Below are 12,483 nucleotides of genomic sequence, written 5' to 3'. Positions count from 1 at the left end.
ATACTTCTTTCCCCACACTGTACCTTCCAGGTCATTCCCCCGATCCCCTCACTCACATTTCCCTTATTTGAAGTCCACGCACTCAGACTCTTTCACCCTTTTTCCCTCCGAGTGGCAGTTGTCTACCGCCCCCCGGGCTCACCCCGCCAATTCCTGGTTCATTTTGCTGCCTGGCTTCCACAATTTCTATCCTCTGAAACACCCACTATCATCATGGGTGACTTCAACATCTCCATTGATAACCCAATCTCCCCATCTGCCTCCCAGTTTCTATCTTTAACCTCGTCCCTAGGTCCGTCACAACTTACTAACTCTCCTACACATGAAGATGGGCATTCACTTGACCTGGTCTTCTTCCGTCTCTGCTCAGTTTCTGACTTTATTAACTCTCCTCTCCCACTTTCTGACCACAACCTTCTCTTCTTTACTATCAAATATTCTCTGCCTTCTCAGGTCATCCCTACGTATCAGACATACAGAAATCTACATGCCATTAACACTCAGAAACTCATAGACAGTCTACAGTCCTCACTGTCTCCTATCTCTTCCCTCTCCTGTCCCAATCTGGCTGCCAAACTTTACAATAACACTCTCAAGAATGCATTAGATGAAGCAGCCCCCCCTACACTCCGAACCACCCGACAAAGACGACGGCAACCCTGGCACACGCCTCAATCCCGCTTTCTTCAGCGCTGCTTGAGATGTGCCGAACGACTGTGGAGAAAATTGCATTTGGATGCATATTTCCTCCATTACAAATTTATGCTGAGAACTTACAACTCTGCCCTTCACCGAGCCAAACAAGTCTATTTCACTTCTCTCATCTCCACACTATCTAATAATCCAAAACGCCTCTTTGATACTTTTCACTCCCTCCTTAGTCCTAAAGTGCAGACGCCAATCACAGATCTCAGTGCTGAAGACCTGGCCACTTATTTTAAAGTTAAAATTGACAACATCCGCTATGATATTATCTCCCAGTCCCCTAGTAACATCGATCCCCTTCCCTCCTGCACTCCCTCTTCTTCACTCTCAGCATTTGAACCAATAACAGAAGAAGAAGAAGTCTCTAGGCTCCTCTCTTCTTCTCGTCCTACTACCTGTCCAAATGATCCTATCCCCTCACACCTCCTCCAGTCTTTCTCCCCAGCTGTCACTGGTAACCTAACTAAAATATTTAACCTCTCTCTTTCCTCTGGTATCTTTCCCTCCTCTTTTAAACATGCCATTATAAACCCATTACTGTAAAAACCAACTATTGGCCCATCCAGCGCTGCTAACTACCGACCAGTCTCTAATCTGCCCTTCATCTCCAAACTTCTGGCACACTTGGTCTACTCTCGCCTTATCCGCTGTCTCTCTGCTAACTCCATTCTAGACCCCTTACAATCTGATTTCCGCACTCTACACTCCACAGAAACTGCCCTTACTAAAGTCTCAAATGATCTCTTGGCGGCTAAATCTAACGGCAAATACTCTCTACTGATTCTTCTGGATTTCTCTGCTGCCTTTGACACTGTAGACCACAAACTCCTACTTAACATGCTCCACCCTATTGGCCTCAAGGACGCTGCTCTCTCTTGATTTTCCTCCTATCTCTATGACCGCTCGTTCAGTGTCATTTGCTGGTTCCACTTCTTCTCCTCTTCCCCTTGCTATCGGGGTTCCTCAGGGATCAGTCCTAGGTCCGCTTCTCTTTTCTCTCTACACAGCCCCTATTGGACAAACCATCAGCAGATTTGGCTTCCAGTACCATCTCTACGCTGATGACACACAATTATATGCCTCTTCCCGTGACATCACCCCTGCTCTAATACAAAACACCAGCGATTTTTCTTTCCGCTGTCTCTAACATCATGTCCTCTCTCTATCTGAAACTGAATCTTTCTAAAACTGAGCTCCTTGTGTTCCCACCATCTACTAACCTCCCTAAACCTGATGTCTCCATCTCTGTGTGTGGCACTACCATAACTCCTAAGCAGCACGCCCGCTGTCTCTGGGTTATTTTTGACTTAGATCTTTTCTTTACTCCTCACATTCAATCACTTTCACGCTCCTGTCATTTTCACCTTAAAAACGTCTCCAGAATCTGCTCTTTTCTTACGGAGGAAACTGCCAAAACTCTCATTTTTGCTCTGATTCACTCTCATCTTGACTACTGTAACTCCTTACTAGTCGGTCTTCCCCTCACTAAACTCTCCCCTCTCCAATCTATCCTCAATACAGCAGCCAGGCTCATATTTATGACCAACCGAACCGCTACTCCAACGCCTCTACCCTGTGCCAGTCACTGCACTGGTTGCCCTTCCCCTTCAGAATAAAATTCAAACTTATTACTCTCACCCAGAAAGCTCTCCACAGTGCTGCACCTCCTTACATCTCCTCCCTCATGCGCTACCCCAGACAATCAGATTATCAGATTAATTAATTAATTCCCAATATCCACAGTTTTAAACGTGCCCTGAAAACACATCTATTTAGACAGGCCTATAACATTCCCTAATCTGACTCCTTTCCATGGCCCTCCTTCTAGATTAGTCATCAGAATTAAATTCCCTCCTTCTCTTCATGTCCGTCATACACGGATACTGGCTGGTGACCGGCTCATGCAGCTTTATGTGTACCACCCCATGTGTATAAAAATGGCTGGACTATTGTACAGAACAAACACTGTTACACTTTGTGTCTCCTTTATTTCCTCATAGATTGTAAGCTCTTGCGAGCAGGGTCCTCACTCATCAGGTTTGATTTGTAAATTAACTTTGTCACTATGTAATGTCTGATATTGTTTGTTTCATGTTCCCTCTAAATTGTAAAGTGCTGCGTAATATGTTGGCGCTATATAAATAAAGATTATTATTATTATTATTATAATTATATACTGTCACACATATATGTATGAGGGAAGGGAAGAAGGAGAAAGTATATGATCTGAAATAATATTTAACTTTTATTAATATACATTAAGATAGAGATAAATTATAAAAATCCTTGGTGTAAGAGGTATGTGTGAGTGACCCCCAAACTCACATACCTAGGCCATATATAATTAGGATATAGTAATTATGGTTGTATCAGAAGTGTTCATACGAAGAACACATGAGTTGCTATGCTTACAAAGCAGTGGTAAAATTATGGAGTGGCGGTAGCGCAGGATTGAGCAATGGTAGCCTGCTGCACCACCATGTGGCTGCACTGCGGTATAATGTGAACAGGAGCCTACAAGCTACGCCCTGTAGCTGTGTGTCTATTGCGCCAAAGCAAGAGCACAAGTCGCAGCCCAGGGCTGCACTGCTATTGTATGCTGAAAACCGTAATAATAATGTTGTGGTGTAACAAACTGTTTGGCAAGCAACAATTTTAATATGAACAAACAGTGGTTACAATATGAAGTAACGGCAGCATGTATTTATGATGCACGGGTTGGATTAGTAAGAACCACTTGTGCCTGCAGTCTCCTGCAGGGCATGACAATGCTGTCAGTCAGAGTGAGTATCCCAACGCACCTCCGTGCATGTCTGCCGCAATGCGTGTGAATGGTCAGCAGACAGCTACACTCTCACGCCGCTGTCCCTGTGTATCAGAGCGGCAGCGTGGAGATCAGCTGTGGTTACCTGATACCCCTAGAAGAAGCCAGAATGCTGGCGAAACGCGCGTCGGGTGCTCATTCCTTTTAAACTGTCCTTGGTGTAACACATGGCCTGAGCTGCCTTTTCAGGCAAATCGATTGACATCTGCTATTGCTCCCTAAATATCTGGCTGACAGCTGATAGCTTACAGCGCGACTGTGCTGTTAGCGCAGCGCACCCTGCTGTCATAACACGAGCGGCTGGTTGTGTGATTTCTCCCAGCCGCCGCTCTAATCTGACCGCCGGTGTACTTGCCGTGCGGCTCCCTCTATGCTGCCCACTCCGTTTCAATACGAGAACAGGGCTACACGCTGAATTCAGGTCCATTTACAGTGGACCTGTGCTTTGGTATAGAATCTGTGCCGCGTCTCAGCTGACAACTGGGCGCGGGCACAGTCAGGGAACCACAGCTGATCTCCACGCTGCCGCTCTGATACACAGGGACAGCGGCGTGAGAGTGTAGCTGTCTGCTGACCATTCACACGCATTGCGGCAGACATGCACGGAGGTGCGTTGGGATACTCACTCTGACTGACAGCATTGTCATGCCCTGCAGGAGACTGCAGGCACGAGTGGTTCTTACTAATCCAACCCGTGCATCATAAATACATGCTGCCGTTACTTCATATTGTAACCACTGTTTGTTCATATTAAAATTGTTGCTTGCCAAACAGTTCGTTACACCACAACATTATTATTACGGTTTTCAGCATACCATAGCAGTGCAGCCCTGGGCTGCGACTTGTGCTCTTGCTTTGGCGCAATAGACACACAGCTACAGGGCGTAGCTTGTAGGCTCCTGTTCACATTATACCGCAGTGCAGCCACATGGTGGTGCAGCAGGCTACCATTGCTCAATCCTGCGCTACCGCCACTCCATAATTTTACCACTGCTTTGTAAGCATAGCAACTCATGTGTTCTTCGTATGAACACTTCTGATACAACCATAATTACTATATCCTAATTATATATGGCCTAGGTATGTGAGTTTGGGGGTCACTCACACATACCTCTTACACCAAGGATTTTTATAATTTATCTCTATCTTAATGTATATTAATAAAAGTTAAATATTATTTCAGATCATATACTTTCTCCTTCTTCCCTTCCCTCATACATATAGCTATACTGGGTGGTGTACACCAATGTGATCTGTCTACAATACTGTGTGATAGGTGGTCTTCCACACTTTGCTACGTATACTGTCACACAGCAATCCCCCTCCCCTTGTATATACTGCTACATAGAAATCACCCTCCCCTTGTATATACTGCCAGGCAATCCCCCCTCACCTTGTATATACTGCCACACAGCAATCCCCCACTCCCCTTGTATATACTGCCACACAGCTATCCCCCTCCCCTTGTATATGCTGCCACACAGCAATCCCCCTCCCCTTGTATATACTGCCACACTGCAATCCCCCTCCTGTTGTATATACTGTCCCACAGGAATTCCCCTCCCTTTGTATATACTGCTACACAGCAATCCCCCTCCCCTTGTATATACTGCCACACAGCAATCACCCTTGAATATACTGCCACAGCCCCCCTCCCCTTGTATATACTGCCACACAGCAATCCCCCACTCCCCTTGTATATACTGCCACACAGCAATACCCCTCACAATGTATATACTGCCACACAGCCCCTCTCCCCTTGTATATACTGGCACACAGCAAACCCTCCCCCTTGTATATGGTGCTACACAGCGATCCCCCCTGTATATAGTGCTACACAGCTCCCCTCTCCCCTTGTATATACTGCTACACAGCTCCCCTTCCCCTTGTATATACTGCTCCACAGCTCCCCTTCCCCTTGTATATAGTGCTACACAGCAATTCCCCCCTGTATATTACCACACATCAATTCTCCCCCCGTGTATATACTGCCACACAGCAATCCCCCTCCCCTTGTATATAGTGCTACACAGCTCCTCTCTCCCCTTGTATATACTGCCACACAGTAGTTCCCCCTGTATATTACCACACAGCCCCCTTAAAAAAAAAAAGATTGCACTTACCTTGCCCCGTTCTCACGATGGACGGAGCGCTACACTGCCTGTCGGGCGGGAAGCATGCACAGACCAGCGTAATGTGATGTCATCCCGCCAGCCTGTGAAGGGAGTCTTCCCAGCGCCTTATAGGCTGCAGTCCTAACGTGGCCTGCAGCCTATAGTATTAATTTGTATCTGCGTCCTAAGGACGCACATACAAGTGAATGTGGCTGTTGCTAACACCAGAGCCCCCACCGATGATAGCAACGCCACTGCATCCGCCTGCCGCCCGTGACAGTGCGCGGGCTTTAAACATTAGTGAGCGTGCGGACTGTGGAAGGTGCTCGGACGCACAGCCGCGCACCTTGTAGAGAACACTGCTCAAAACATCAATAGCCAAAAATACAAAATATACAGAAATTTAAGATGTACTTTATTATGAACAGTAACACTGCTAAAAGTTATTTTAATACATCAGTAAACTATTGTATGTACACATATTCGGACCTCTGTGACAAATACACTTTGGCTTCGTTTTACTGGCAGTGTAATCTTTATGATCTTTTTTTAAGCAGTATGCGCACATCTTTTTATCCTCTGATCTTCTGTCTGAGTGTCTTTCTTCTTTGGCTCAAAGTATGAAAATATCGATATCTCTAAGTTTTGATTTTGGACTCTATTAACCTCATGCATGTCCATGCAAGCTCTATTAAAGTAAATGGAGAGCATGGTACCATAGCAAGTCTTGCCGATGCTGTCATACCATAGAGATGCCAGAAGATAGAGAAATATGCACAAAGGGGCCTATAGTCTTTAAATTATGATTGTAGACATAAATGGGCAAGAATGTAGACGGAAAAACAAAGGCAATGGCTGTAATTTACTGTGTGTTGCTTTTTTTGCTGCCACTGTCTGGGATAAATTTACTATATGGAAAATCTAGTCAAATACTTAGGGCAAACATGTTTAATATAGGTATATCCCAAAAGGGATCAAACACAAACCACACACCAGCTACAGACTTCCTAAAAGAAATCATGTGGATAGGTGTATATATTTTTTTTTTGAAACATACAACTCATATACAGTACAATCTCTCCAAAACACCACCTCTTTGACAAGATCACCCATTTATCTGGAGCAGTTTTTCACTTCCATCCTATCCTATGTATACTGGCCATCTTTTGTGAGAGGACCACCCCCTGTTTTTCAATGAAATTTTGGGCAGTCATCCCAAGCGTTGTTAGCCTACCTAAAGGTCCTTGTTTCCTGGCAGATATTGACTGTATGCTGGTGCTATAACTCATTAACTGATTGTTCCTCTCTATTACCTGTGCATGCCCGAAACCTTAGGCCGCATTTAAGTGGTTCACCTTGACCCCTAGTTCACATTACCAGTGCCACAGCACTATCAATGTGCGAAATTTAAACTGACCGCCCTTTTTATTCCTCCTTAGGAGCTTTTACTTTAATACTTTACTAGGGCATCACAAAAGCAAAACTTCCCTTTGCTTAACTTTTTAGAATCTTTTCTAACTTATTATACATAAAAAGTAAACCTGTGTTTGCAATATCTCGATGAGAATTTTTTTTGTAGTATGGAAATATATGTGTGCTTGGCATTTCTATAGTTGCAAATTTTTGATTTTCAAAAATTTTTTAATCTTCCATGAAATTTTCCAGAAAAACCATGGAGGTTTTTTAAAAATATATCTATAATAAATCATAAGCAAATGTAAGGCAAAATGTTATTATGTTTATTAGGGAGAAAGTCTTCATATTTGTAATTTTCAAAGGCAAACATTGGTCAATGCATGTTTTTGGTAGATGATGATTTTGCAGTTGAATGTAAGTGATAAACCAACTTTGAGACATGTTGAAGTTTGATAAGACTGCATCACATACTTTTTTTTTTTTAGAAACTAAATTGATGGCAAAATTGTTCAGTAGCAGCTCAGTACCAATATGTTTACTCCATCTGCCATTTTGCTTTTCAATGTAAAACCGAGATACTGTACTTCACTTTTTAGCAACATATACAAATACCCATCTCCGACAACTTGACCATAATTCAATTGGGCTTAATAAAACAAGAAAAAATAATAATGAATTACACAAAAAGTTAATCTAAGCTTTAGAAGGACAGTACATTAAATATCTATGTAAAAAGAGATAAAATTAACACAATTAGAAAAGCAAATTGATATAATTGAAAAGAATATAAAATGTACAAAAGTAACACAATGAAAAATAAAATACAACAAAAGCCTTTAACTGAGTGAGGCATCTGTCTATTTCAGTTGTGATTAATAAATGCATTGGTCCAAGCACATTGTAGGAAGAAATGAAAGGTCAATTGACAATGACTGCATGAGGTTTTAGACGGAAAACCTCACTCTCTTAGTCAGGCTTCCAAAACTGGGTGTAACTGCTCCCACCACACAAAAAAATGCTTATATCATGCAAATAGTCTTCACTGGGATTTCAAAACTGACATCAAGAACAGAATATATTTCCACCATGATGTTATGCAGTGCTGTGGTCAGTCATAGCAGATCTCCACAAAATCCATCCAGTAGACATTTCTATATACGATTATGACCGTCCTGTCCTAATGTAGGGCTTCATCTGTGTACAGTAATATTAAAGGGCCGCCACACTGACTAATACCCTTTCAATGATGTGGTGTCTCGACCAACCAAACGTTAATGGAAGGTTTTACCCAACGTCTCCTCTCATCATGACATAGTTGTACATCTGCAAGACTGGCAGCCGTAAATAGACCTCCGTGTTTACAGAGTAAAAGTAAGCTATTCCCCCGGAGAAACAGCAATATCTTGAATGAGCTTTAAATATTGATTCCTTTACTCGTCTGTTTATCCTTCAGTGTTCCCCTTGCATAGGCAAGCACACTCTTCATGGTGCTCCAAAGCCACATCTGTCAATGACTTCTGCAGCATTTTTAAACCAGTCCTTTGCTTAACCTGTAGAACCTATATTAAAAATACAAATGTGACATATTACACAAAATTAATGAATGGGGAAGAGGGGGGAGGTAGACCTCCAGCTCACCGTTTAGTTGTGTCTGAGTGCAGACAGCGCCCGGATTCCCGCGCGGCCAGCGGTACACAACAGGAAGAAAAAACAGAACCAAGATCCAGCGCTGGGTGTGCGTTAAAAAGGAACTCCTGTTCCAATTTTATTGGTATAACAAAGATAAAAATGATAGAACTATATGGAGTAGTTCTGTGGCAGAGTACAGGAATGAATGTTTAGGTGAAGGATAGCAGTAAGCCCTGTTCAAATGTGCCTACGCGTTTCTGACACGTCTGTGTCCTTATTCATGACATGCATGAACAGGGCTTACTGCTATCCTTCACCTAAACATTCATTCCTGTACTCTGCCACAGAACTACTCCATATAGTTCTATCATTTTTATCTTTGTTATACCAATAAAATTGGAACAGGAGTTCCTTTTTAACGCACACCCAGCGCTGGATCTTGGTTCTGTTTTTTCTTCGTGACATATTACCATATAGAAAAGTTTTGCAATGCTTATAGTATGAATAGTATATGGACAAAACCATGATTTTTACATGTCAAAGTATTTATAGACTAAGACAATCGCTTTCCATATGCATATCATTTCCCCTTTTGGGGGATATCCTCCATATCTGCCAAACGAGGGATAAGGTATGCCTAATACTAATGTGATTGCGCTTAGACCTAGTCGCAGAATGCGTCAGAATGTAGCGCATTTCTGGCGCAGAATGTCGCATCAAGTTTTAGACCTACTTATGAAGCAAATGTGGCAAAAAGTACAGATGTTTGTGCCTCACCAGACACTTTTCAAAGTGTATAGAAAATAGGGCGTGGCTTGCAATGCACCAAAATTGTGCCGAAATTTATTGCAAAACGAAGCCATCCGAGAGGTGGTATAAGGAAGAGAAAAGTGTCTAATATGTCTAGCAAGATGAGCAAAATTTATCATACAGCGTGCGCCACTGTGGTAGATTTGGTGCATCTTCTGATTACCTGGTTTAAGTTTATGCTGTCTAAATTTTAATTAGTGAATCTGCCCCATTGTCTTCATGAGACAACCCCTTTAAGTGGAACAGTATGCTCACCTTGGCGCCCACTTTGAAGTTTATATATATATATAGATATATCCTATATAAAAAATTGAGCATCTTTGAAAATGCATTGCAATTCTTATTTTTCACTGATTCTAGCTTACATCTTGTATTATAGCCCAGGCAGGGGCGTAGCTAAAGGCTCATGGGACCTGGTTCAAGAATTCAGATTGGGAACCCCTACCTCTGCCTAATACCACCAGACCCCTGCACACTCCTATGCCCAGCCGCCTTGTCTAAAAGACTCCATGAATGCCTCCACAGTATAATGCCCCCTTAGCTGCCCCCACACAGTATAATGCCCCCATAGCTGCCCCCACAGTATAATGCCCCCCTTAGTTGCCCCACAGTATATTGACACCCATACAGTACAATGCCCCCTATACAGTATAATGCACCCCATAAAGTATAATGCACCCCATACAATATAATGCCCCATACAGTATAATGCTCCCTCAGCAGCTACCATATGAGTTCCCCTATACCCAGTATAATGCCCCCATGTGGACCTAATAGAAAAATAATAACATAATTACTTGCCTATAGCCGTTCCCACGACAGGTGGAGGAGATCCTTCTCCTCCTCTGCACTGTGCTGTGAGCGACTCGACGAAGACAGGCGCGATGACACCACTACATCATGCCTGCCTGAACTGGACTGTATCGGCGTCCTGAGGGCGCTGATACAGTTGGAAGCGGGACCAGCGCTGTGTGGCAACGGGGGCACTGCGGGTCCCCCAGGCTTAGGGGCCCGGTCGAAACTGCGACTGTTGCGACCCCTATAGCTACACCACTGAGCCCAGGGATGTATTCACAATTTTGCTAATTGGCATTGGAAAAAAGATAGCAAGTGTTTTATTTGACATATCCATCCGTATTTATTTAAACCGCTGCAGTGATGAAGTGTCTTGACCGTGGCAGCCGATAAAAAGAACGTGACGACCTTACTAACCACTAACTGAAGCACCTTGGTATGGGAAAGGAAGATTTGAATGGTGGGTAGATATTTTTCGTTTTCTTTAAACACATATGACCTACCTGGAGACCCCAGTTAAACTACCACAGTCTGATGTTAGTGGCTCAGAAATCCCTAGCTGAGAACTCTCTTAATGCAGTGTTACTGTTGACTTTTCCTACATCAGATTATTGTACAGCATCTGGTGTAGAGATTAATTTTTTCAGAAAGCAAATTACTAGAAAAAGCACTGTGCAGAAAGCAAGGAATACTGGGAAATTTCAATTCTGAAGTCTGCAAAATAGTGAATGCAGCTCTGAACTATAATACAACTGTAATTCAGGATCAGTGCAAGATAAGTTACCATATTTTTATGAAGATTAATTCTACATGTAAACTGTAAAACGGTGAAAATGACTGAAAATGATATTCAACAAGTTCAACTGTCAATATAAAATGAGAAAACAAATATAATACCTCATGGTGCTTCTTCATGACTTTAGTCGGGGTGCACTGGCATTCGCTGCAACTGTGACTGCAGCAGGCACAGTTCCCCCCACATCGCTTCACGAGGAGGCAACTTGGCCAAAATATGGCATCTGTTCTTTTTAACTCTTCTCGTAAAGACACAGAGAAGTTACGTGGTGTGCAGCTGTACAACCTCACTTCATCTTTCATTATACTCAAGTCAAGCACTAGTAGGATAGATAAAAAAGATACAATTATTATAATAGAAGTCAGTTTGCTCAATTAAATCTTATATGACTGAAGGATCACATTCACATTTATTGTACATTTACATTTAGATATAGATGTCCAATTCCATGGGGTCATTAACTTCCTCTCGCCTACCCCACTTACATTAATAGGCTAATGGTCCCTGTGACAGAAGCTCGCAAATTTACGTGCTGTCCTTTGATGGCATTGTGCGCTCCTGCACGCCGTACCATCAACAGGAACAAGCTTTCACACTAACCGCCTGTTTCTGTGCCATATCTGGGAACTGAAAGAATCAGTTCCCAGTCACTAAAAAGCTTTGAACACAGCCTTGCTTCTGCCTTCGTGAATTTGCTATGGAACCCTGTGACTTCATTAATGATGTCTTTGTGCAGAGGAAGCCGGAGACATGTTGAGAAGTCACATTCCGCGTCTTCTACGCATGTACTTGTATACAAATCACTGGTAACCTCCAAATATTCATTAATCTGTTTCCCCAGTTGCTAGACGTTATCCAGCATGCTGCACTATTTTCGTCTGGATCTGCGACGGAGCCTCCAACGCAGATTTGAACGTGCCCTAACAATTTGGTAATAATGTTTATTTAGTTACAGATTAAGTAATTGACATATATATATATATATATATATATATATATATATATACAGTGAAGGAAATAAGTATTTGATCCCTTGCTGATTTTCTAAGTTTGCCCACTGTCAAAGACATGAGCAGTCTAGAATTTTTAGGCTAGGTTAATTTTACCAGTGAGAGATAGATTATATTTAAAAAAAAACAGAAAATCACATAGTCAAAGTTATATATATTTATTTGCATTGTGCACAGAGAAATAAGTATTTGATCCCCTACCAATCATTAAGAGTTCAGCCTCCTCCAGACCAGTTATACGCTCCAAATCAACTTGGTGCCTGCATTAAAGACAGCTGTCTTAAATGGTCACCTGTATAAAAGACTCCTGTCCACAGACTCAATTAATCAGTCTGACTCTAACCTCTACAACATGGGCAAGACCAAAGAGCTTTCTAAGGATGT

General features: G+C 42.6%; 1 protein-coding gene across 1 annotated transcript in view; it reads right to left on the bottom strand.

Annotated features, from left to right (window-relative positions):
• Positions 1-7,812: 7,812 nt before the first annotated feature.
• Positions 7,813-12,483, bottom strand: part of PDGFC (platelet derived growth factor C) — a 319,189-nt gene continuing 314,518 nt past the window's right edge. Inside the window, exons 6-7 of the mRNA XM_075860312.1 lie at positions 11,191-11,408; positions 7,813-8,618 (exon numbers count right to left, since the gene is read on the bottom strand). Coding sequence (XP_075716427.1) covers positions 8,502-8,618; positions 11,191-11,408 — 335 coding nt within the window. The 3' untranslated portion in view covers positions 7,813-8,501. The remainder of the gene's footprint in view (positions 8,619-11,190; positions 11,409-12,483) is intronic.

Source organism: Rhinoderma darwinii, chromosome 1, assembly GCF_050947455.1.
Source record: "Rhinoderma darwinii isolate aRhiDar2 chromosome 1, aRhiDar2.hap1, whole genome shotgun sequence".
Classification (NCBI taxonomy): Eukaryota; Metazoa; Chordata; class Amphibia; order Anura; family Rhinodermatidae; genus Rhinoderma; species Rhinoderma darwinii.
The sequence above is the reverse complement of the archived record's forward strand: the minus strand, read 5'-3'. Positions and strand labels throughout refer to the sequence as shown.